The sequence below is a fragment of the Adiantum capillus-veneris genome, chromosome 11, assembly GCF_014529385.1.
Source record: "Adiantum capillus-veneris isolate H3 chromosome 11, ASM1452938v2, whole genome shotgun sequence".
Classification (NCBI taxonomy): Eukaryota; Viridiplantae; Streptophyta; class Polypodiopsida; order Polypodiales; family Pteridaceae; genus Adiantum; species Adiantum capillus-veneris.
Window position 1 is genome coordinate 123,900,432 of NC_140941.1, and position 26,697 is coordinate 123,927,128.

The following is a 26,697-nucleotide window of genomic DNA, read 5'->3' on the forward strand; positions in this document are numbered from 1 at the left end:
CACTTTTGCCCTCTCATAGATGCTCAAAATGAGGAACAAACAGGTCCCGTATGTTCATGACACATCACTTGGAGGAATTGCTTGCATTCTACATCCTATACATGTCTACGAGGTGTCCACCCTTCCATGCTACCATTGATACATGTCTCATTGCTTACAGATCATACAGGAACCATGTCCTCCTTTTGTGAGTTTTGTGATGCACGTCTTTGGCCGTGTGAAATGAAGAAGGAAAATACACCATCAATGGGAAAATATTGTTGCGAAGATGGGAAAGTATCCCTCTTTCCTCTTGCAAGACCGCCAGATGTATTGGAGAGGCTACTCACTAATAGTGATGCTTTGAGTAGGTCTTTCAGAAGAAACATCAGGAGTTACAATAGTGTTATAACTTATGGCATTTGCATCTCTTGGAGCTACCATTGATGAGACATTGATGGGTAGGTTTGCTGCATATTGCTTTCGTGTACATGGCGGTGTATACCATCGAATTGGTTCTTTGCTACAACATGAAGCAAAGGCTCCTAAATTTGCACAGATATATGTATATGATACTGAGCATGAGGTTCGAAATCGTATGAGTGCCTTGGATGGTTTGAATTTGTCCACTCTTGAAGCATTATCAATGATGATGCGATCATGTAGTTCGTATGCGAATGCCTTCTATAATGTTGGTAGAATGTCACGTGACAGTACTGGTGTGGAGATCAAAATGACAATTTGTGAGAATAGAAATACTTCCAGGCAGTACTTGATACCTGTTGGCAATGAGGTTGCTGCGATTATGCCAGGTCAAGGGGATGTACAAACAGTTGGCCATCAAGACATTGCCAGATACATTGTCAAAATGGAAGGCTGCAAAGGATTTCAAATCTACACAGGTCGTACATGCCACTATTGTATGTTCTTCTCTTTCCACGGAGAGAAGATGGATGGCATATCAAGCTTCCTTATGATAATGTGCATGACCCTTCGGATGCCTTGATTGGTCGACAATGTGTCACTCAAAGAGAGTACTATGCATATCGGCTACAGATTCGTGTTGATACAGAGTCATGCTTGCTTCATGGGGGTCGTTTACTTCAATAATTTATGGTTCATGCATTTTGTGCCATTGAGGAATGTCGTCTTGCATTGGTCCGTACAAATCAGCAGAGACGTTGAGGGCATAATTGTATGCAGGCTTGGTTGACATGGTGCATTTGCCTGGGAGTGATGTTGTACTTGGACGGTCTGTAGGTCGAAGAATTGTCTTACCCTCATCTTTTATAGGCAGCCCTCGGCACATGTACCAATTGTATCAAGATGCAATGGCAATTGTGCGTGCAAAGGGAAAGCCAGACCTATTTTCACATTCACGTGTAACCCCAAATGGCCAGAAATAAATGAGGCGTTACTTCCAGGACAGGTTTCTTCTGATTGAACAAACATAACCACCAGGGTTTTCTTCTTGAAACACTCTAGCATGATGAAGTATATCTTAAAGAAAGATATTTTTGGGAAAGTGGTGGCTTACATGTCTGTCATGGAGTTCCAAAAGAGAGGCTTGCCACATTCTCATACATTATTGATTCTAGATCCTCGATGTAAGCCTCAATCAACATTTGACTATGACAAAATGGTTTGTGCAGAGCTGCCAGATAAAAATCGATTTCCAGTGCTACATGATATCATTGTTAGTTGTAACATTCATGGTCCATGCGGTGAGATCAATAGTTCATCTCCTTGCATGGTTGATGGCCGATGTATTAGAAAATATCCACGTTCATTTTGTGAGCAAACAAGCATGGATAATAATGGCTACCCCATTTATGTGCGACGAAACAATGGCTTCACCGCCAAGGTTAGGGGTTCTACTATTGATAATCGATGGGTTGTGCCATATAATCCTGTTTTGTCAACACTATTTAATGCGCATATCAATGTTGATGTATGCTCGACACTTTCAGCCGTCAAGTATGTCTATAAGTACATCTACAAGGGGCATGATAGGGCAACTGTAAGATTCCATACATCGGTACGTGATGCAGAAAGGGAGAACATTGATGAGATAGACATGTACACGGATGGCTGCTATGTATCTGCATCTGAGTCTGCTGGAGAATTTTTGAATATCCTTTGCACAATGACGCACTAGTTGTTTAGAGATTGAGCGTGCATGTTCCGGCTGGTCAAATGGTGACTTTTCGAGGTAATGATAGACTTAATGATGTATTGCAAAGAAGACCACTTTGACAGAGTGGTTCACATGAAACTTGGAGAATCCTGAAGCAAACGATAGTTTGTACATTGATTTTCCTCAAAAGTGGTTGTGGAATTTGGGTTCCAAGAAATGGACAAAGAGACGTCGTGGGGACACTATTGGGCGGATGTATTTTGTGCAGCCCTTTGCAGGTGAACGATATTATGTCCTTTTGCTTTTGACTATTTGTAAAGGATGTAAATCATTTGAGGATCTACGCTCCACAAATGGTGTATTGTTTCCAACATTCAAGGCAGCATGCATTGCAAGGCGTATCTTGGAAGATGATGGGGAATGGTTCGGATGCATGGAGGAAGCTTGCATTACACATACAGGCTTGCAATTGAGACATTTGTTTGTGACCATTCTATTGTTTTGTGAACCCTCCTCCCCTCATCTCCTGTGGGAAAGATTTTGACTTTTTTGTATGAGGACTATCAACACATGTTGGAGATGAGATATGAGTCTTTAGATGGTTGTACACAAGTTGCTGAAGGGTATGCATTGAGAGATTTTCATAACATTCTTGGTACTTTTGGACGAAGTTTAACTGGATTTCCTGGAATTCCAATGCCTGATGAATGCTTTGTGACATGTGATGAAAATAGCTTGCTTTTCCAAGAGCAATGCCTTGACACAATGCAAGAGCTATCCGTGTCATGTGAAATGGAGCAGAGTCTAAATGAAGATCAAAGGATTGCTTTTGAGGCATTGTTGCATGGATTGACTATTGATGGTGGGGCTATTTTTTTCCTAGATGGTCCTGCAGGGACTAGGAAAACTTATCTGTATAATTGTTTGTTGTCACGTGTGCGTGGAGAAGGAGAAGTTGCATTGGCCACATCATCTTCTGGTATTTCAGCATTGCTATTGCGAAATGGACGCACTGCACATTCTAGATTTCCCACATGCATGTTATGTGTCAATCCAAGAATCTTAACACGGTTCCATAAGTGCGATCGACAAAGTGTAGCATCAACAATGTCATCACACGCTCCCTGGAACACCACTGGTAATCTCCCCCAAGAAGCAACACTTTTCCACCAAATGGATTTGTTGAGCACATGATATCTTGCAAAGACCTGTCCAAAGCTTCGAAGGCATATCGATGCATCGTAGGAGCCTCATCCCACACAATCAACTTGCACATTCTAAGCAATTCAACAAGTTGACCTTGAACAGGGATATTGCATGTGCTACAACTATCAAGGTCCAAGGGTATCTGAGGTGGTGATGTTGCAAATTCTGCCTTTAGAGAATGGCTTATGGATGTAGGAGATGGGACTTTGACAATCGGTGATGAACAAATGATAGAAATCCCCCGTCACATGGTGCTTTATTCATCCTCATTGGATGTATTGATAGGTTGCATCTATTTAGAAATTGATAAAGATGTGGTCCATGTAGAATACTTCAAAGAGCGGGCCATCCTTGCTCCAAAAAACTCTGAAGTTGATATTCTCAATGCTAAGGCCCTGTACACAATGAAAGGTGATGTTGTGCAATACTTTAGTGCTGACTCTGTGGCGGAAAACTCGATGCAAAATCCTTTCTTATACTCTGTGGAGTTTTTAAATAGTCTCACCTTGGGTGGTGGATTTCCAACACATTGCTTGGAGTTGAAAATGAATGCCCCAGTAATTCTACTACGGAACATTGATCCAAGTCAAGGTCTATGTAATGGGACACGCTTGGTGTGCAAGGCATTTCATGCAAGAGTTCTGGAGGCAGAAGTTACTACAGGCACACGGGTAGGCACTCGGGTTTTCATCCCTCGAATATGTTTTGTGCATTCTGGTACAAAGTTTCCATTCGTTCTTAGACGGAGGTAGTTCCCAGTTAGATTGGATTTTTGTATGACGATAAATAAGTCACAAGGACAAAGCATTGCCATTTTGGGCCTATACTTGGTGACACCGGTCTTCACTCATGGAAAACTGTATGTTGCATTGTCACGTGCACGTTCAGCCATTGGAGTGAAGATTCTCCTGCGTGACGTTCATGTACACGAAACAACTGCACTAACAACAAACATTGTGTACCATGAGATATTAAACAATGCCATATGAAGGTTCCAATCCTTCTTTCTGTATGACGATAAATAAGTCACATGGCCAAAGCATTACCATGTTGAGCCTATACCTGGTGACACCGGTCTTCACTCGTGGACAATTGTATGTTGCACTGTCACGCGCACGCTCAACTGTTGGAGTCAAAATTCTCCTCCATGACGTTGATGTAATTACAAAACAATTGCACTAACAATAAACATTATGTACCATAAGATATCAATCAATGCCATATGAAGGCTCCAATCCTTCTCATCGTTGTCTTCTTCTTTGTATATGTTTCAAATCATAAAATATTTTGTGAATTAATTTTCTACCTCTCTCCATAACATATACTAAACTATGTCATGTGAAGGTTTTGTTCCTTCCTCACATTGTCTATTTTGTGGTTTCCATTTGGGTATATAGATCATGGATCAAATGACTTACATCTCCGAGGTGTCCTTTCTATAAAATATAGAAGATCATCCACATCTTGGTATGTTTTTGTCCACCATTAAGACATGATGTGGAGACTTATTGTGTTATCTTTGGGACCTTGATTTTTTTTTTTCATTATTTTAAGCAGAGCCACTTTTTTGGTGTACACCTTTGCCGCACAAAAAAATTGTTAGGACCATCCGCAAGCACTACAACACCAGGTGTGTGTGCATGAAATCAGAAATTCACTTGGCATAAAGTAAGATTCATGGTTTTTTTGTTTCCTTATGTGTTACGGACATTAGGAAGTTGCCATCTATCGATATCTTTACATTGCATATTTTGGCATACTCCTCCGACGTTGAGTACGATGTCTGCTCGGTAAGGAAGGAGTGTGTGTCTTCCCAAGATGAAGATGATGCTCAATGGTTTGATAGATATGAAGGATACTCCGTTCCCGATGATTGGGAGTACCTCCAGAGTTCTAGGTTTGCTGAGTTGATCTACCAAATCTACTTGCCTAAACAACTTGCATGTTTGGCAGTACCATACATAGCTGCAATAACTGGTATGTGTAAATTGTTGTGCTTGGTGCTTCAATTGTATTATTTAAAAAAAAGTCTCCCTTTTTTACTACTATTGTTTGTTAATCCAAGAGATAATCAACCTTGGGATGGAAAAACGATCCTTAATTTAGGAATGGAGAAACTCCAAGCCGATTGCCAATTGCATGATGAATACGCTGATATTACCTCTTAGATCATTTGTGGCATGATAATGTCCTTGATTGTGTTTGCTTTTGTGACAAACATATCAATAGCTTTGCCATGCTTGTGATCCATTTTAGGCAATGTTCTTTGAAAATCTGGATACATTTCTAAATGTCTTGGTGTTTATTATGACTTTGTAATTCTATGCAATAGAGTTTTCCACTTGCTATTTGAGTTTGAGGGATCCAAGATATTAGGTTCATATCTTAGAGATCTTTGTTTAAGCACAACAATTCTATGCATTGATCTTCACGTTTGCGAGAGGATAGGTTGCTATGTTGAGAGAGAGAGAGAGATGTGCAATAAGGAAGAGAGAAAATCATGCATGTTGCTTGAGGAAAACATTAAAGTCTCTCTGTGTCTTTTCCTGAACTTGCACCTCTTATGCTTTGTGTAGATTATGTTTTTTTGTATGATAAGATGTTATGTTCGTAATATTGTGCAAGGGATTGCTTCCTTTGTGGTAGTTGACACATAGTTCAACTTTATATGCATTGTGATGTACTTTTTAATGGTACAACTATGGAAAACATGAATAACAATGCCATCATTGAGACCGAGTCAGATGGTATTGAGTCCACTCCTCCAAGGTTTGCCAATGTTCGAGCGGCAAAGAGAAGTGCTCGATGCGTGGGATCCTTTTCTATTAATCTTGTGGAAAATGGTGGGAATCATGAACTCATGGCTGCATTATGGGACTTCTTTGTCCGTAGTGAGTCTAGACAATTGGACTTTGAATGACACTTGGAAGCACTTTTGGACGTGGCTCAGCAAGTGAATGGCCAACAAATTGTAGACCTTCGCAATGAGGTGCGTTTATGTGCACAATGCTTCAATGGAGGAATGACCCAGGTTGAGGAGAACCAATTCAACATGCTGGTGCGCATGGAGAAACAATTTGAATCAATGCAAAGCTCACACATGCCCAATAGGGATCCAGGTCCAAATTGATGCGCTTAAGGACCAGGTCCTTGCTTTAGAAGGAGAGGTAACCCGGCTCAAGGTCCATCTGAATTGATTGAATGCATTGATGACAAAGATGGCTCGAGCTTCTGATGGTCGTGCTATATAGCAATGTTCAACCTTGGCTACTAGAAATAGTTGAAGCACGTACTTTTGTGTGTTAATTTGATTCACTATGTTGATGTACTAAAGCATACCTTGATTTGAACGTTGGTAGGATAAATTAGTGAACATGTTGTTTTTTTTTGTTTTATAATTGTGTTGTTTGATCTACATGGCATGAAGCCATAGAGTATACTTACATTAAGTTTTGAGACTTTGGTTGAGATGATATTTTTGGTCAAAACAATATGAGGAACTACCTTTGTGGCTTGGGGACATAAGGTAGCATGTTTTTAGAAAAGCGGCTTCCATCGTTACAACTATGCTTAGCTATGTGAGCTTCAAGGATGTTGCAATGAAATACTTGGAAGCTTGATAGATTCCATGATATTTTTCCACTATCTACATTTCATTCTAAAAGTTATCTTTAGGTTTACAAGTAGAAATTGTCTTACTCCTTTAGATTTGGTTCACTTTCTGCACTCTCAAATAATTGGGTAGCACTTTCCAGACCCCATTATTAATTCGTAATGACCATTGTAGACAACTTCAGATTGGGGCCATGCACATCAAAACACTTCAATGGGATATTTTATTGTATTGATGCATATGCACGTGCCTAAATTTTGTTTTCTCTTTGCAAACAACAAAATTCCTCCTATGAAACCCTTTGCTTTTGGAAATTAGGGACCATTGAGACCCTGTTATGATGTGTATCCACAAAGTATGTATAATATATCCTAATTGTGGAAGGTTCAAACAAGACCATAGAGTTTGTGGGATTATTTTTACAAAAGAATCATCGATGTATGATAGTGTAGGAAATTTGAATGTTATTATAGTTATTAAATATTACCAATTGAAACTCCACCAAAGCATCCTTTGCCAGTAACTATTTTGTTTGATTGTTTCCTAAGAGTTTTGACATTTTGCATGGAGTGGAAATGTAAATCGTAAATAAGAGCTGTTGGTGTTTGAAGGTTTATTGGTATTGCATTTGAAGTTATTTTCTTTTCTTAAAATCTCAAAACTATGTGTTGCCTCTGCTTTAAGTTGTTGCATATGCGGGATATTTTTCATGTTTTTCCATCTCATTATGTGAAAATGTTGAAATTTTAATACATAAACGTGTAGATTTGTGTAGCTCTTTATGCATGTCTATGAGTGATCAAGAACTAAGATTTTGTTACAAATTTCAAAAGTTTCAATGGTATCAATAGTGTGCTCTTTTGGATTACACCAACATGTGGATCGCATACTATAGTTTCTATGTTGATTCAATTCTCTATAACTTCGATTGTCATGAAAATATGATGTTATGATGTTTCTTAGATGGGGTTGAAATATTGTATTTATAGATGCCACGTCAAAGAAGGCATTGGACAGTGTCTATGTTTAGCTGGATGCTTCATTATCTGCCGTTTATTATCTATGGTAGGATCTAAGTATATCCTTTGAAAATTTTCCAGCTTGGTGTTCAAACTAACAATTTTCTCATTTAGATCCACCTGGTTGGAGAGGCCCACTTAGTACGCATGATGTAGTACACATTATTGAAAGCTTTGAAGTTGTTAGGTAAGGAACACCAATGGAGCACAATGCTTTTTTTAATATTTTTTGGTTATTGAACTTATTGTAATTAATCAATTGGCTTGTAGAATCACTATTATCGTGATAACATTTTAATGGAAGTGCATAAGTTTTTTGGAGGACTCCAAGGGTACTTTCATATCAGTGTGGCTTTGAATCATATCAGCTCGCATACGGGTTCGTGAGCTTGGAGATCGCTTGCCGGCCAATGCAAAATACTCTTATAGGGATAAATATGAGAATTGGAGGATTGTATTATACACCGTGTGTGAGGGACGTTGTCATTTTGGTAGGAGCGTTCATTGTGTGGGTTCATGGATTCTACGAGCACCAAATGCAACATCCCGAAGGTTGTCGTTTTAAAGTTGTAGCTGTTTTGTTAGTTAAGATTTAGTGGCTTGCAAAAAACTTTTTCTTTAGAGACGAATATTAGGGTTTACAAAAACTACTTATAGTAATGGAAGTGGATTGTTGTTTTTCTTTTAGTTTCCCTTTTCCTGTCTCTCTCTCTCTCTCTAAAGTTAAAAAAAACCATGTTCTTATTCTACTCTCTCTCTCTCTCTCTCTTCATCCCCCCCCAAACCTCATGTGTAGTCTTTTAAGTTTATGTTATGTAGTTGTTATGTTCATTCAATTCTCTATGCACTTTCTATTGTCTCACAAAGCTAGTGTGATTTAAGTTGATACCATAATGCATTATTGCACATAATAAAGCATTTAAGATATGGTTGTCACTACCTTCAATTGGATGCATAAAAAATACTTACACATGTTATCTATACTATATATTAAGGAGACTGGTCAAAGTTTGCTGCATCCGGTGAGTTCCGATTTATATGAGTGAGGGGGAGAGGAGGAGAGAGAGAGGCCGCCGAAGGCGGCCGACCGTACTAGTCCTTTTAAAGAAGGCGGGAGGGGGGGTTACACAAAATTTAATGATACTCCTTTTTGGCTGCAACAACACACGAGTCACATACTAGTTACCATAAGTCCAATCATCCATGCAACAGCCAATGCACGTTCTCTTCAAACTTTCTTTTCATTTCCTAAACTCACCCTTCATTTTCGCACTTAACATGTTTTGGAAGACTTTTTATTTTTTTTTGGAGATTGAATCATTGTAAAAATAAACCTTGATATTTCGCAGTTAATATGTTTGGAAGACTTTTTATTTTTTTTTGGAGATTGAATCATTGTAAAAGTAAACCTTTGTAGGTATTTAGAGTACATAAACTTCATATGTGGATTGGGCCATGGATGACGGCCACAAAAAAGCTTGAAATTCAAACCACAAGTCAAGTGCTAGCAAGCAAGCTCCAACAGGAGTGTAGTAGGCCTAGCAGAAGAAAGGAGGAAGCGAGGAGACAGGCTCGGGCCACGTCAAGCAGAGAGCAAGCTTCAATGGCGATGGGGTCGTCCTGTGTAAGCTCGCCGTGTGCGGCGGCAAGGCAAGCAAATGGCGCCGCGTCTGTTGTCTGGGGCTCCTCCAGCATTCATGGCATGACGAAGGCTGTCAGTCTTAGAGAGGCCTGCGCTCTTGTAAGCAAACGAGTGCCTGTCAATGGCGTCCGCGCTACCCTCACCATCGAACCCTCCAAGGCGAACACCAAAAGGAGCCAGTACGAAATACAGACCCTCACTGGTTGGCTTCTCAAGCAAGAACAGGCTGGCACCATCGATGCCGAGCTCACCATTGTTCTGTCTAGCATCTCTCTCGCTTGCAAGCAGATCGCTTCTCTTGTTCAACGCGCTGGCATTTCCAACCTCACTGGTGTGCAAGGCGCCACCAATGTCCAGGGCGAGGACCAGAAGAAGCTCGATGTCGTCTCCAATGAGGTTCGTGCAAGAAGTGCGTGTTTTTGTGTGAGCAAGAATGCTAGGCGTGCGTGCGTGCGTGAGAGAGAGAGAGAGAGAGAGAGAGAGAGAGAGAGAGAGTGAGTTTTAACGTCGTAGGAAACTATCCCAAGAGACCTTAAAGATCTAGCCGACAAGGAGAGTTGAACTCAAGACCTCTAGAATAAGAGGGAAATGGTATAACCAATCTACCACACTTGGGTGATAGAAAGGTTATACCATTTTCCTCTTTTTATTAGCGTGCGCACACACACATCCACACTCCCAAGAAGAAGAGAGTTTTAACGTCGTAGGAAACTATCCCAAGAGACCTTAAAGATCTAGCCGACGAGGAGAGAGAAGAAGAAGAAGAGAGTTTTAACGTCGTAGGAAACTATCCCAAGAGACCTTCAAGATCTAGCCGACGAGGAGAGTTGAACTCAAGACCTGTTATTCAAGAGGAAAATGGCATAACCAATCTACCACACTTGGGTGATAGAAAGGTTATACCATTTTCCTCTTTTTATTAGCACACACACTCACACTCACACCCACACACACACCGGAGAAGAAGGAAGAGAGAGAGAGAGAGAGAGAGAGAGAGAGAGAGATGGAGAGATGGGATGTGATACTATATGTGGCAATGCGATGCAGTTGAAATATGGGCTTGAGAGTGAGTGCAGGTGTTCTCAAGCTGCTTGAGGAGCAGCGGTCGAACGGGTATCATAGCATCAGAGGAGGAGGACACTCCAGTTGCGGTAGAAGAGAGCTACTCTGGAAACTATGTAGTTGTATTTGATCCTTTGGATGGCTCCTCCAATATCGATGCTGCTGTCTCAACTGGCTCCATTTTCGGCATCTATCGCCCAAATGATGAGGAATGCCTTACCAATCTCGACGAAGAGTCGACGGTGAGTTTTCTGCATTGTTTTGCTTTTGAATGTTCCAATGTCTAGATACAAGGCTATACTTCTGTTTTGCACTCCAGTCTCATCTTTCATGAAGGAGAAAAGTTAGATGTTTACTGACTTTCAGCTATGGCTGAAAAACAGCAAAATTTTGATATTTATTTGCCTTTCTTGCACCCTTCATTCAAACGTCTGTATCTTTTTTCTATGTTGCAGCTTGACCAGCAAGCGCAGAGATGCATCGTCAACGTCTGCCAGCCAGGTAGCAACCTTCTTTCAGCAGGCTACTGCATGTATTCAAGCTCCGTAATCATGGTGCTATCTGTCGGAAAAGGCGTCTACGGCTTTACTCTCGACCCCCTTTATGGCGAGTTCGTCCTTACGCATTCTGAAATCAAAATCCCAAGCAAAGGCAAGATCTACTCCTTCAATGAGGGCAACTATCAGCTGTGGGATGACAAGCTCAAGAAGTACATGGATGCATTGAAGGACCCAGGATCTTCAGGGAAACCTTATTCTGCCCGCTACATTGGAAGTTTAGTGGGTGACTTTCACAGAACAATGCTGTACGGGGGTATTTACGGTTATCCTCAGGACAAGAAGAGTAAGAACGGTAAGCTCCGCCTGCTCTATGAGTGTGCGCCAATGAGCTTTTTGGCAGAACAAGCTGGTGGGAAAGGCTCTGATGGGCACAAAAGGATTCTTGATATCCATCCTGAACAGGTTAGTGCTATCTCATGTACATTCCATTGTGCTTGTTTCTATGTATGGGTAGCTATGTGGGTGTTGTAGTTCTATGCTCTCATATGTGATGCGCACATCAAGGTTGCATTCCAAATGTGCATTCGCTAGTCTTCCCATAGTGTTACACATACACATACACATACATCTGTGTATGTATGCATGCATGTAAGGTTGTGTACATACGATGTATACATGCATTTACATTTATGCAAGCATGCATAAGTAGACATGTACGTCTATTTGTATTCAATACCTAACAAATTTTCATACTAGTAGTGATTACCCAAAACTTTTTCTTCATACTGTATTTATTGCACCTATCCACCTTGGCTCACATTGAAGAAGCATAGGATGACTCACATTTGCTGGGTATTTGCATCTTTCCACATAATCTAGAAACTTTTTTATGAGTATCAGTATTCGAACTTTCACGTCGTAACATGCATCAATTTGATTTTTCAATCAAGCTTTTATTGGCTCTATCAGGATGCCTGTGCCAGAATACTGTTCACATTTATTGAGATGTTGGCATCAAAATGCTATAATGAGGGCTTACTTGTTTGTGTGTGTGGATTGTTTTGATATAAGCAGGTTCATCAAAGGGTTCCCCTCTTCATCGGAAGCACCGAAGAAGTCGAGAAACTCGAAAAATACCTTGCCTGACTGGCAAATTGTAAAGTGAGTTGGAGTTGAATATAATTGTAATATCCATGTAAGCAGAGTTTTGTGCAGTTTTAGAGCATTCTGGCTGTGTCCGGTGTTTGGAGTTTGTCCTATTGTCAATCTGGAATTTGGAGTTTGTAGCTATTGTTCATTTTTTAACTCCATCCAATGCCAAAGGCCCACATCTGTGGACAGTCTTGAATAGCCTCACATTGTGATATGCACTTACAACTTTGGCCACCAACTTAAAGGAAAAGTACACCTCCGCATGATCGCCTGCTAAACCAATGGACATGTCGAGGTATGTATGTAGATTTAATTTCCACCAGTGCGAAGTCCTTGAAGGAGAAAAAAAGGCAGTTTCTATCATTGTCTGTATATAGGGCCTGAGCTGAAAGAAATTGAAGTTGCGACATCCAATAAAACTTAAGAAATCACACAAATATGCTCTCCTTATTTGCAGTGGATTACCATTAGACATGGATTTTTATCAGATGGAAGGAGCCTTAAAATCAACAACCAATGTATATTAAGGCTATTTGCAGATGACATTATTAAATAAACCTAAGTCTTTTTCCAATGCATCTATTGTTACTGACATTCTTGAAGTCACAAAGATGGAAAGAGATAGGCATGCAATACGTGATTGCTACAACTTATTCAAATGTTTTCTAACAATCCAATCAACCACAGAAAAGAAAATTACGCCAAAAATCGCACCACTCACAAGAAGTATCCCCTACCCCCAATCGTACATAGCTATGTATGCGGTGCCTCCCTCAGAGAAGCTCATGATGTTGAAGTAAGCCACAATGTGGGAGTTATTGTGAGAATTTGTCCAGAACTTCTTGTGAGTGGAGGTCTTAAAAGAAGTTCCCGCCATGGGATCGATAGTGGACGACGGAAGGTGGGGATCTCTAGGCGGTCGGACAACGAAAAAGAACAACAACAACGAGTCATTCCCATGGATTCGAGCTCAGACGGGTGCAATGGCAGCCCAATGAGCGAACCGGACGCGCGTTTTTATTTCGTTGAAACTTAAGCTTGTCTGAGTTTACACCTCGGATGTCCGAGTTTGCTTTTTAAACATTGAACGACTTTGCGTGTCTCTGCTTTTGTGCGTAGAGTTCTCCTCGATGGATCCCACGACGGGTCTTCATTCAAGCCACCTGCTCTCTCTCTCTCTCTCTCTCTCTCTCTCTCTCTTTGTGCCTTGTGATACATGGCATTACACTATCTAGTGTCCCTTCCATGGAGCACGTCCCTTGTAATTTATGGGTCTATCCTAGGCCTTCCATGGAGTATGTCCCCTTACGATTCAATTGCTATGGTTTTCTTATTAGGATACAAAATCAATCAATCAATCTCTCTCTCTCTCTCTCTCTCTCTCTCTCTCCACTCTAAGCATATGTACAAATATCTTCACAAAAGGAAAAGTCCAGCTAGAAACACAGGCACATGGAAACGTGGCAACTTTACATCTTTTGGTTTCAAAAAACTTACAATGTCTGATGGAACAAAACACAACACAAAAAGATATCTTTAGATAGAAGCACAAAGTTAAACTTGGGCATTTTTTGTAAAAGTAAAATGTGATGCCTTGATGCCCAAATATTCTCAGTGCCCTATCCAGTATTTACATAGTGCACACCCCGAGAGCATGCTCTTAGTCCTCATATGAGCCGCACAACATTGATGGGACAAGGCATTCATGAAAGCTGGAGGCCTCATACAAGATTACTCTCCCACCGATCAAAGGATCAACTGTATCTCGTGATCCTTGTCGTGAAGTGAGTGGCAATATTGATTGACAACACTGGCATGCTCCATGATCCACCAACAAGGTCTTGGTGCAACAATGGTGGTAGTAAACTTGATTTTGCTTTGTAAAGTGCACTCACTTATGGCGCCTTTGATGCTTCTTCCTAAGCATGCCTATTTATCTTGAGGGTTGAGTAGGCACCGTTGTGATTGCATCTTCATTTGTAACTCTTCATTGTCCATGGTCGAGTCCGGTGGCTATCACTTGTCCCTATGATTCAATGTCCTTGTGCACCCTTTCATCCGAAATACAAGAATAAGCCAATCATACTTGTCTTATCAATGTTGTAGGTTGAGGATATGCGATTCATTAAAAGCTCAACGGGAGCTTCAAGTATGGAGCTAATTCTCTTTTGTTGGTTTTCCATGCCATCTCCTTAGCAGTGTCAACAATTGGGAGATTATGACGAAGATGAGGAAAGAAGTCTCTCATTATTAGTCACATGCCATATATGTGCTTGCCCAATTTGCACAATCACAATAGGAGTGTTGCAATGTGACAGGGTACCATATTTGTGGCATGACATAATGAACACCTTGAATAGGAGGGCCGCTTTCTCAAGCACTTCAACCATTGATGGGTCACTTGCATATCTGCAAAGCATTTGTTCTTCACGTGACAAGCATGTTGCGACTTGTCATTCCTGTACATGTTGTGTTTACTTGAATCAACTACAAAAGGAAAAGTAGTATAAAGACACACTCATACACAATATAAACCCAAGCAAGGACATAAACCAAACCCCATCAAGGTTTCCACAATATTACTAGTTGCTCTTCTTTAATCAGGATCATCATCATCATTGTCATTATCTTCTTCTTCTTTCTTGTAGAATGAATGTGGTTTTGGATCAATAGTGTCATCCCCTTTGTCATCTTTGTCTTCCTTGTCATCTTTATCCTCTTCCTCATCTAACTAATTGTCAATTTCTTGTTCTGCTTGAAGGTGATGACGGATGATCACTTGATTATCTAGCATAGTGGTGTACCTTGAAGTAGCAGCCTATCTCTTTTGAATCACTGATGTCTACCAATGATTGATATATATATTTATCAGTTAAACCCCGTTTCAACACATTGTTCATAGTCATTAAGTTGTCTATGCTTGCTTGTTGTTAGCTCAGAAGTAGGTCAAATTTAGATGTTTTGCTGAAGTTCTTTGGCTAGAGTTTTGTTATGTGCTACCACATTGTTGTCTCATTTACCAATTCTTTAGATTCTTGTCGCAGCTCTTTGATCTCTTTTTGTGATAATATCCTACTTCATGTTTTTCCTTTAGCAAGCCTTCTAGTTGGCGAACTTACCATTTCCATTGCTAGTTACTACTGATTTCTTTTGCAAGCTGTTTTTGCATACGACTAATTTTCTTAGACTCCTTGTTAGCTTGTGCCTCGATTGACTTGGCCTCAACATTGACTACAATGTTCCACCATGTCTAGATGGAGGCAGTGTAGCCAAGTGTTACTGACTCAACATCATTCTAGTCATTGTTAAATTGTATAACAAGAGAATCATAGGGTAAATGGTGAAGATCAACCAGGTTGTCAATGTGAAACTACCCTTGAGGTGGCTTCTTTTGTAGAGCTTGTAACGTATTATGCAATCTTTTGAAAAGAATGGTGGGAGTGCTAGTTGTTCCTTGCATTTTTTTTGCCTACATTGTGTCTTTAGGCTAAAGATTTGTTTTGGGGTCCTTATATATTTCTATGGCAATTTTCAATGTTAGCAACATTCAGACCGGTCAAGGGGACGATGGCATTGCATTTTCATTATTCCCCCACAAGCTTTGCTAACCCTTGAATCACTTGTCCTTTAGGTTGAATCACTTTTCCTTCAGGTTGAATCACTTGTCCTTCAGGTTTCTCTGCAAACCCTTGAATCACTTGTCCTTCAGGTTGATCTAGTGTGCCCTTCCCTTTACCCTTGATCAATTCCAAAAGATCTTTCTGGTTAGTCATGGTACATTGCTTCTTTGCTACTGGTTCAAATAAACCCTCATGATCTTCTTTCCTTTTTAGGGGTAATGTCAGAACCTCGGTGTGAGTTGGTTCAAAATTTTGCTAGTATGCAAACTACTAGTAAACATACCAAGATTTGAACACCAACTGATGTTTTAATTTTCCATGTTTGTGCTAGAACACTCTAAAATATGATAGTTCTTAAATCACACAGGTAGGCTTCATCCATAGCCCATGCCATAATGCACCGAACGCTTTGTAATGGAAATGGCCTATGAACTTAGAGAATAGCGGAATTAAGAGAATTAGAGTGAGCAACTTTGAGAGCATATATGGTGAACTTAATTGGTAATAGTAACTTAATCATAACACTTAATTAACTAGGCATGAGCAATACCTTTGCGAGAGAGAGAGAGAGAGAGAGAGAGAGAGAGAGAGAGAGAGAGAGATTTTAGAGAATATGACAACAGTTGAGGACCGGATTTATGTGGAGCCGGTCCCCCCTCCAAAAGGCATTTGTATTATAGATTCTCTCATTAAGAGAGACTTGGTACAATACAATCTTTGTGTTCCTTGAGACCTCTTTGGCAGTATGGAGATGGAAATTTCATACACCAAGCTTTTGTATAATATCAACAATCAATCTTAGCTTGAAACAATCAAGAACTCGTGAACATCATTAGTCTTTGTGTTCCCTAAATCATTTGAGTACATGAGGATGTATACTTTTATGCATCAACTTGTGCCTAAAGAAACAATTAATCTTCCTTGCAATACAATCAATCTACTTGCATTAAGTAACTAATCTACTTGCAATAAACCATTAGCCTTCTTGCAATAAGCATAACATGCACTTTGTGGAAAGCATTAACTATCCCAAGCCTTAGTCCCAAGACCTCAAACACCTTCGAAGGTGGAGAGAGCTAGCAGGGAATGAGGGTAGGGAAGAGGAAGAAGAAGTATTCCATAGGAGAAAGAAATAATTCCTCACTTATCATCACTCTTCTTGCTTAGCATACATAATAGCATAGTAATGAAGATGGAAAGATTAAGCATTGAAGCATAGCTCTTGGTTGGATTTGCATTCCATAGCCAAGAGTGTTGGTGTAGGCTCTCAACTTCTCAAAGAGCTTGGAGAAGGAGATGGAGCTCTTGCACCTTGTCTAGCACACAATGAGAGTGTTTGTGAGTGTGTGTGGGTGAGTATACCCCCTAAGCAACCCCCTAGCTTGCTTGGGTCGACCCCCCCTTGTAGCTCATGCTTGAAGCTCATTGGACCCCTCGAGGCCTAGCCAATCATAAGCAGGAGGCATTACAAGCAGCAAGGGTAGCCTTGAGACAAGTGTCCCCCTTTCCCCTTTGAGAGAGAGGACTTGATAAATGCAAAATCAATTAATTAAATCCCCTAAATTATCATTGGACCCCTTGGGTGGCCAACCAATAGGCTTCAGGCACACAATGAGAGCAACATGAGGAGGAACTTGACAAGTGTCCCTTTTGCTTTCTTTGTACCATGCATGCCTTGTATGAGTGTGTGGGTGTTCTCTCTCATCCCCCCTCATGTAGGGCTCACCCCCTCCTTGTAGGGATTGAATATTTTTTGACACCTCAACCCCTCATGCATAGGCCCAATTCCCACCACAAGCTTGGCCCTTAAGCACTTTAAGCTTGGGCTGGGTTCTCACCTCAAGTGCAACCCTAACATCTCAAGCATGTCAAGCACCTCAAGCATCTCAATCATTAAGCACCTCAATCAACAAGCACCTCAAGCACCTTAGTCATCAAGCATGACAAGCAGGAGAAGCACCTCGAGCTGGGTCGGGTTCCCGCGCCTCAAGCTCAGCCCTAGCTTACCTAAGGTCAAAGGACTTTTACACATATTATTGGAGGTCTTCAATGAAGCTAACTCTAAGGTCTTATGCTCCATTGGTTAGCCTTGCTCTTTGATAGACCATCTCTCATTTGGGCCTTTTTACCAATGGCCCCGTGTTGAGATAGATCTAAAAGCACATGTCTATATCTTAACCCTTGTTCTCGTTTATTCTTCCACATTAAGTGATCAGTTTAATATGAGAAAATCATTTGGGTTGGTTAGATATTAGTTTTTATGACATTACCTCTCTCTTGAAATCATAGTCGTCTTCGACTATGAGGTAGATATGGTAAAGTCTCACCCATTAGTCCATTGGTCTTAGCGGGTAGAGGATCCATTTTTACCCTACGACATCATTCCAGAGTGGATGACTAATCCACTTGGTGCTTGAGAGACATTGTCTGCCGCAAGCATGTCTACTCTTTTTAGTCATATCATACTTCCAAAGTAGAGTGACAAGTTCTACTTGGTGTTTGGGAGACGTAGTCACCACAAACATGATCCTAAGTATGCATACTTCTTAAAATTTGTGCACAAAACATAAAAAGAGAGTCTTATAAGACAAAAACATGGATCATTTAAAATGAATTTCTTTTAAATTTGCTTACTCTTTTGTGTCATTGTAAGAATCATTAACAAGGTTCATATTATCCTTAAGTTATATTCTTTTCATGCATTTAGCATCTTTGAAAGGATAATTCTTAACTTAAATAAGATACTGTCCGTAGTCTTACCATTTCTTAATACCTTGTGCTCGTGTCAAAGGATGAACTTGGGTTGGAGCTCATTTGCTTCATCCTCGATCTTTGGTGGGTCTTCATTTATAACTTCTTTTGGTGGCTCTTCCTTAATAAGGCTCGAATATGCTCTCATGAAAAATGATATATATGAGCCAGTAGTTGGGCAACTTAAGTTGATAAGCCATTTAATGAATGGGCTTGAAATTTTAGAAGGGGCCATAGTATCTTTGTGCTGACCTAGCATAATACCTTTAATGGCCATATATATGAGCCAGTAGTTGGGCAACTTTAATTGATAAGCCATTTAATGAATGGGCTTGAAATTTTAGAAGGGGCCATAGTATCTTTGTGCTAACCTAGCATAATACCTTTAATGGCCCGGAGGATTCTTGTGTATAATTTGCCTTAGATGAGCCTTGGGGAAGTTTAGTAAGACCCAACTTTTTTTTCTTTTTCTTTAAAGGATAAGGCTCTTTTGTGCCTAATGGCAGGAGCCTTTTTTTGCCTAGCTAATAGATGGATATAGCCTGTTTAATCTTCTAAAAAGATTCGTTTTGATCTCGGCTATACTCCTTTGCAATGAAGATCTTCCCAGGTACCTTAAGCTACAAGGGACTTTTGGATCTTCCGTCTTTAGCCTCGAAAGGTACTTTCCCCTTAGAAGTATGTTCATGTTATTAGAGACATACTGTTGTTAGGGTAAGTACTTCTCCCATTTTGAGCATTGATCTACCTCGAATCACAAGCTTTTAGTAGACCAAGGATCATTAGTTTTCTAATTTTCCTTTTGGCCATCCGTTGGAATAGTAGGCCAACATAAGAGGGTTACTCTAGTTCTGATAGAGACTCTATCAGAAATTAGTGGTCATGGTAGGATTTCTATCCGACACAATTAGATGTTGGCAAGTCATGGTCCTTCTATCATACTTCATATTTTGGTATACCATACATTTTGAAACATACTCTTGTATGTTATCGTTTCTTGGTAAGCCAATACAAGTATGCTTTTACTCCTAGCAGAGTAAATTTGAATTCCTCTTTGCCCCGCATATGGGAGGAGCATGGGAAGTGAGGAAGATATAGCCTATTGAGGTATGGAAGATAACCATCCTCTAACGTGAGTGGTTATTTTTCTTCCATTTGTAAAGGATATTATCATATCCCTAAAGCCTGGGTTAGAAGCATTTTTAACTATCATAAAACATAGTTCATTGTAAGTTGCTATTGATACCCTATCTACCCTTGGCCATCGGGAAAGTGCATCGGCTACATGTCGTGCTTGCCAGTAATGTGAGCAATGTAAAATTTAAATTGCAAAAAGAAATTTGCCCACCTCATTTGATTGTCGAAGAGCTTGGTTCGTATCATGGATGGAGTCCGCAAGAAGTACTTCCATGTGTCAACGGCATGTAAAAAAGCTCATAGTTTCTTTTGTATATGTCCAAAATTCACTCATTGGATTTGAGTCTTTGAATCTTGTATTCTATGGTATTCCCTTCTTAAAGCAAATTTTTGCTTGAAGGCATGCATCCAGGCATTACATTGGACCTCAAATAGCTTTGAGAGATCCCCGTAGTGTAAGCATAAGTTAAGAGATAAGTTTCTCTTTGAACTTTTCAAAAATATTTCTCTCTCTTTGTAGTCCATGTACACTTAATGTTCTTTTTTGTTAAGTCATTTATTAGACCTGCTATAAGCATGAATTTTTCCTATGAAGCATCTCTAGTATGCACTCATACCTTTAGAGTTTCACAACTCATGTAGACTCCTCGGATTAGGCCATCTTTTTATTACCTCTACCTTTTGTGGATCTATACAAATACCACCTTTTGTGGATCCTCTACCTTTTGTGGATCCATACAAATACCACCTTTAGAGATAATGTGACCTAATTATTGAATCTCTTTTTAAAAAATATCCACTTTTCTTTTGGTTAGAGGAAAGCGTAACCTCTCTCAAAACTTACCAGTTCATGTTATTGCCTTTTGAACTCCTCTTGTGGAGCTTATAAAGCTCAATAAGGAGGCTTATTAGGCAGTGAGCTTCGTGGTAAAAGCTCCATTGCATGGTCATTGTCCCCTCATTGTGGAGATATCTCACGGGGGTATCATCAATAAAAACATTTTGGAATCCATTTAGGAATGTAGACAATTCTAATTCCTCTTGATTCCCGTCTTTTTTTATTGTTATTGGTTGAAACATTGAATTCATTTACATACTTTCTAACAAAAATCATGTATATGAATATATAGATTTTCATTAACTTGTGAAAAGCATGCATATTTACAAGGGATACGATACTACCCGACTCATAAACATGTATGTACATATCTCCTTGCTTAGGAAAAACAAAAGCCTTTTGCTATGAGCATCCTCTTTTGGAGTTTCCAACATAGAAACTCAAGGCGAGTTGTTGCGTGCATTTCTTTGGGGACAAGCACGATAGACATGCCCTTGCTGTCCACACTTGTAGAATTTGTTATCCTTACGATAACACTCTAGCTCTGTTGGAGAGAGTCTATTCTTACCTTTGTAGACTCCTTTCTCCTTAGCTTTGTTATTGGTGTTGCTAGAGTTGCCTTTGGAGGAAGTTTGAGCATTATTCCTCCCTCTAGGCTCATTTTGATCCTTCACTTCCATGGGCTTAGAGTTTTTCTTAACCCCTTGTTGGAAATTGATTTGAGATGCGACCATAGTATGGTGTATGACTGCCAATATGGCATTAGGCCTTTGTGAGTTAATATACTCGGCCATCTCTTCAAAAAGTCCCGCACAAAATTGTTGCTTTTGCTCCTCAAAGCCTATCTTTTTGTAGACACTCGCTTTGAGAAGTAAATCCCAAAACTTATCTACATACTTCTGGATAGACTCGTAGGGAGAGAGTTTCAAGCTTTTCCATTCTGTAAGGACATTGTCTTTAGTGTTGTTTGCCAGAAATTGTTTCATGATGGAGGCGCTTAAAGACTTCCATGTCCTTGGAGCTTTCCTTTGGGCTCGTAGGCTAGCCGACCATTCACGAGCGGAGCTCTGAAAATGCATAGATACCTGACGCAGTTTAGAGGACTCCATGAAGTCCTTATCACCAAAGGCCATATCAAACTGTTGGATGAAGGCCAAGATCTTGTCCGTAGCACCAAAGGTGCCATCATAGGTAAGAAAAGTGGTGTCCTTTCCTCCCTCCTTGAACTTCTTCAGCTTCTTGGACCTTCTCCATACCGGATAGGACTTGCGATGGCCTTTCCTTTTGGGCTCTTTGAGAGAAGAGCCGCTACCTTCATTGGAATATGAGGAAGGTGATGAAGACGGAGAAGAGGGTGACGTCTTTCTCTCCTTTTGCTTCTTTTGGTACCTCTCTTCCTTTTTGTGATAACGAGGAGGAGGACTTTTCGGCAATCTTTCTCTCTTGGGGGGAGTTGGAGATCGTTGAGGCTGCCGTCTTCTTGGAGCCACATCTTCAGAAATATTGGGAGACTCGCTTCTTTCTCCTTCTCTTGGGGAAGGCTCTATAGTAGAGACTTCACCTTTCTTCTTGGATGGAGGTAAGCCCGTTAGTAATTGTTTAAGCGCTTCATATGGGTTCTCCTCTTCTCTCACCGTAGAGAGCCCTCTCTTAGAAATCTCTTGAAGAGACTTCTCAGGTGCTCTCTCTTTTGGGGGAGTTTGGAGAATCCCATAACTATGAACTTGTTGGAAAACTTCACCTTGTAGGGCTGGGTTTCCCATAGCTTGTTGCAGCTTAGAAACAAGACACTTGATAAACATGGGAGCATCATCATTAGCACCTTCATGTGCAAAATCAAATTTATCAATGCTCGTTCTACTCTCTTGATTATTGTCAGCCATGTTAACAAAATTTATGTATGTACTTAGTGTATGATTAGGCAATTCAAACCTTAGTTGCCACTCCTCTTAGCCTTTGAAAATCGGCTCTTAAGTATCTACACCCATGGCTCAAAGTGGTTAATCATAGAGAGTAGAGGAGTAGGTCTAACATAGCAGGGTTGCCGAGGGTTAGCTCCTTTCGGACTTCTTATGGCTCAATAATGGTAAAGCCGTAGGCAAGTCTAAAAAGACTCCATTATTAAGTCCAAAGCTCTCGAGGTGTGCACCATATCCCACATAGTGGGCTCAACAAAACCGATAATAAATCCCAGTTCCACTTACCCTAATATAATTAACAACATCAACCATTTATAGGCTACTTAAGGACATCTCTTCTTAAGCAAGAAAAGAGAAACCAAATGCTCTGATACCAATGTAATAGAAATGGCCTATGAACTTAGAGAATAGCGGAATTAAGAGAATTAGAGCAAGCAACTTTGAGAGCATAGATGGTGAACTTAATTGGTAGTAGCAACTTAATCATAACACTTAATTAACTAGGCATGAGCAATACCTTTGCGAGAAAGAGAGAGAGAGAGAGAGAGAGAGAGAGAGAGAGAGAGAGAGAGAGAGAGAGATTTTAGAGAATATGACAACAGTTGAGGACCGGATTTATGTGGAGCCGGTCCCCCCTCCAAAAGGCATTTGTATTATAGATTCTCTCATTAAGAGAGACTTGGTACAATACAATCTTTGTGTTCCTTGAGACCTCTTTGGCAGTATGGAGATGGAAGCTTCATACACCAAGCTTTTGTATAATATCAACAATCAATCTTAGCTTGAAAACAATCAAGAACTCATGAACATCATTAGTCTTTGTGTTCCCTAAATCATTTGAGTACATGAGGATGTATACTTTTATGCATCAACTTGTGCCTAAAGAAACAATTAATCTTCCTTGCAATACAATCAATCTACTTGCATTAAGTAACTAATCTACTTGCAATAAACCATTAGCCTTCTTGCAATAAGCATAACATGCACTTTGTGGAAAGCATTAACTATCCCAAGCCTCAGTCCCAAGACCTCAAACACCTTCGAAGGTGGAGAGAGCTAGCAGGGAATGAGGGTAGGGAAGAGGAAGAAGAAGTATTCCAAAGGAGAAAGAAATAATTCCTCACTTATCATCACTCTTCTTGCTTAGCATACATAATAGCATAGTAATGAAGATGGAAAGATTAAGCATTGAAGCATAGCTCTTGGTTGGATTTGCATTCCATAGCCAAGAGTGTTGGTGTAGGCTCTCAACTTCTCAAGGAGCTTGGAGAAGGAGATGGAGCTCTTGCACCTTGTCTAGCACACAATGAGAGTGTTTGTGAGTGTGTGTGGGTGAGTATACCCCCTAAGAAACCCCCTAGCGTGCTTGGGTCGACCCCCCCTTGTAGCTCATGCTTGAAGCTCATTGGACCCCTCCAGGCCTAGCCAATCATAAGCAGGAGGCATTACAAGCAGCAAGGGTAGCCTTGAGACAAGTGTCCCCCTTTCCCCTTTGAGAGAGAGGACTTGATAAATGCAAAATCAATTAATTAAATCCCCTAAATTATCATTGGACCCCTTGGGTGGCCAACCAATAGGCTTCAGGCACACAATGAGAGCAACATGAGGAGGAACTTGACAAGTGTCCCTTTTGCTTTCTTTGTACCATGCATGCCTTGTGTGAGTGTGTGGGTGTTCTCTCTCATCCCCCCTCATGTAGGGCTCACCCCGTCCTTGTAGGGATTGAATCTTTGACTTTTTGACACCTCAACCCCTCATGCATAGGCCCAGTTCCCACCACAAGCTTGGCCCTTAAGCACTTTAAGCTTGGGCTGGGTTCTCACCTCAAGTGCAACCCTAACATCTCAAGCATGTCAAGCACCTCAAGCATCTCAATCATTAAGCACCTCAAGCACCTCAATCAGCAAGCACCTCAAGCACCTTAGTCATCAAGCATGACAAGCACCTTGAGCTGGGTCGGGTTCCCGCGCCTCAAGCTCAGCCCTAGCTTACCTAAGGTCAAAGGACTTTTACACATATTATTGGAGGTCTTCAATGAAGCTAACCCTAAGGTCTTATGCTCCATTGGTTAGCCTTGCTCTTTGATAGACCATCTCTCATTTGGGCCCTTTTACCAATGGCCCCGTGTTGAGATAGATCTAAAAGCACATGTCTATATCTTAACCCTTGTTCCCGTTTATTCTTCCACATTAAGTGATTAGTTTAATATGAGAAAATCATTTGGGTTGGTTAGATATTAGTTTTTATGACACGCTTTCTTAGAGACATAGATGGGATTGTTCTTTAGAGTGAGGGATTTTGCAATTGGAAAGTGCTCACTTCTTGAGGGGTTGAGATCTTAGGGTTTTAATGATAGAATAGTTTAAAAATAGTAGCAATCAATTCAGTGGTCATTTGTAGCTAATGATTGTTGATGGTGAGAGTTGTTGTTTTTACGTTGAATGTGTCTACCACCTATTGGATGATAGGCATATCAATCGGTACTTTAGAAACCTCCATGCGCTTAATCATTCCCCATCTTGTGAGTAAATATTTCTCCTATTTTTTAAACACGTATTTATCAATGGGTTGATATGATCTTTTAGGCCCTTCTTCCTCTGTGGATAGGATTTATAGCCTTTGAAGCTTTTTCGTTAGCCATAGATGGATTTTGGTGTGTATCTTGATCAAAAAACGATGAAATAACTGGATTTCTTGTGGTTGAAAGTATGATAGTGATGTGAGCTAGTGTGTTGTTATTTAAGAAGGTAGTAGCTCTTGAGCGGATAATATAGAGTGGAAAGACTACATGGTTGCACAAGTGTTTGAAGATAGTGAGTTAGGGTCATAAAAACATCGCATAATGGTTCTAATTCTAGCCATCTAGACACACTTTGTTATCGCCTCCAAAAAAGTATTCATTACTAACATGGTAGGCATGTATTGGTTGATTGCACTAATGATGATAGATTTTTCCCCTCAATAAATTTTGCATTTATTTCACCATTACTTATAATTAGTATGGGTTTGTTTGATCAATACATATGTGTTTGAACACATGATTGAGGTTCCAAATTATTTGAGGTCTTGAAATTGTGTCTAACATTTTCTAGCTTATTTGAAGTCTGAGAACTCTGGTTGATCTTGTTTGGATCAATACCTACTAGGAATAATTCAGCTGGTTGAGTCTCATATTCAAACTGATCATTTAATTTTCCTAGAAGTTTGTATGGAGCCAAATAATATATTTTGATTTTTAAACCATTGTACACTCCAGGTAATATTAAACTAGATAAGAATGACTCCTACTGGCAGCTTCGATATTATATTGCAGGCGAATCTCCCCGGATGTCTTTCCTAGCTTTCTCTGGCGCACACAGAGAAGCAAAACTCAAGCCATTCCTAAAGATTTGAACTCTGATAGACTCAACATCCAATCGCTGTGCTAATCACCAGAGCAAGGCACAATTGTTGCTTCAAGCTTGGAACCGGTAATAAAAAAAATACATTCAACCCCCTCCCAGCCCCTTCTCCATCTCAAGCGTTGCCGCCTCTTGCTGAGGGTGATGTCGTAGCCTTGCTGCTTAGGCCTATGGGATGACCTTACCCACCACGTCTGCATCTGCGTCTGGTTGCTCGAGGCATCCACGCAAGATTCCATCCGTAATTTATTTTCCAAAATGGGTAGCACATACTTGTGCCATTGGAAAATACACAATCAACCTCATATGGTTCCTACCAAGAAATTTTAAGGTTTGGCTATTTAGGTCCAAGTTTGGATTGATAAAGTAAGACTAAATCTTCCTTTTGAAATTCTCAAACCTTTAGCTTACTATCATGCCAATGATTTCTTCTTTGCTACACCACCTCTTATTCCAACATTGCTCTTTGTTTGATTTTATCCAACTTGAGTAAATCAGCTAGTCTTTCATTCAGATTGGTGTTATAATCTAGACCATGCTCAATAGCTAGCCTTAAATTGGAAACTATGAGTTTTAATAGAACCATTTCCTTTGTTCATTAAATAATCCTAAATGGTTGCATTCGAGCAATGTTTTTGTAAGCTATTCTCTATGTCCATAGAGCCGTCTAAAGCTTGAGATTCCAGTTATGAGGTTCCTTCTAGAAAACTTTCATTGGAAT

At 40.2% G+C, this 26,697-nt stretch overlaps 3 protein-coding genes across 3 annotated transcripts; all 3 read left to right on the top strand.

The window, feature by feature from the left end:
* The first annotated feature begins 1,525 nt into the window (after positions 1-1,525).
* On the top strand, positions 1,526-2,137 carry LOC147447953 (uncharacterized). The gene has a single exon (XM_086523710.1). The coding sequence runs from the start codon at positions 1,526-1,528 to the stop codon at positions 2,135-2,137; it is 612 nt and encodes a 203-aa protein (XP_086379836.1).
* Positions 2,138-2,695: 558 nt separating this feature from the next.
* LOC147447954 (uncharacterized) lies at positions 2,696-4,074 on the top strand. Its single transcript, XM_086523712.1, has 2 exons — positions 2,696-3,095; positions 3,518-4,074. The coding sequence occupies exons 1-2, from the start codon at positions 2,696-2,698 to the stop codon at positions 4,072-4,074; spliced, it is 957 nt and encodes a 318-aa protein (XP_086379838.1).
* A 5,354-nt stretch (positions 4,075-9,428) lies between these two features.
* Positions 9,429-12,410, top strand: HCEF1 (high cyclic electron flow 1). The gene is made up of 4 exons (XM_086523854.1): positions 9,429-9,992; positions 10,673-10,900; positions 11,114-11,620; positions 12,233-12,410. The coding sequence occupies exons 1-4, from the start codon at positions 9,558-9,560 to the stop codon at positions 12,302-12,304; spliced, it is 1,242 nt and encodes a 413-aa protein (XP_086379980.1). The 5' UTR covers positions 9,429-9,557; the 3' UTR covers positions 12,305-12,410.
* The last annotated feature ends 14,287 nt before the right edge of the window (positions 12,411-26,697 follow it).

Coding starts and splice junctions, on each gene's coding strand:
- LOC147447953 (XM_086523710.1), top strand. CDS start 1,526: ATGGAGTTCCAAAAGAGAGGCTTGCCACATTCTCATACATTATTGATT.
- LOC147447954 (XM_086523712.1), top strand. CDS start 2,696: ATGAGATATGAGTCTTTAGATGGTTGTACACAAGTTGCTGAAGGGTAT. Junction 3,096..3,517: donor ATTGGCCACATCATCTTCTG/GTATTTCAGCAT, acceptor TTATGGATGTAG/GAGATGGGACTTTGACAATC.
- HCEF1 (XM_086523854.1), top strand. CDS start 9,558: ATGGCGATGGGGTCGTCCTGTGTAAGCTCGCCGTGTGCGGCGGCAAGG. Junction 9,993..10,672: donor TCGATGTCGTCTCCAATGAG/GTTCGTGCAAGA, acceptor GAGTGAGTGCAG/GTGTTCTCAAGCTGCTTGAG. Junction 10,901..11,113: donor ATCTCGACGAAGAGTCGACG/GTGAGTTTTCTG, acceptor TCTATGTTGCAG/CTTGACCAGCAAGCGCAGAG.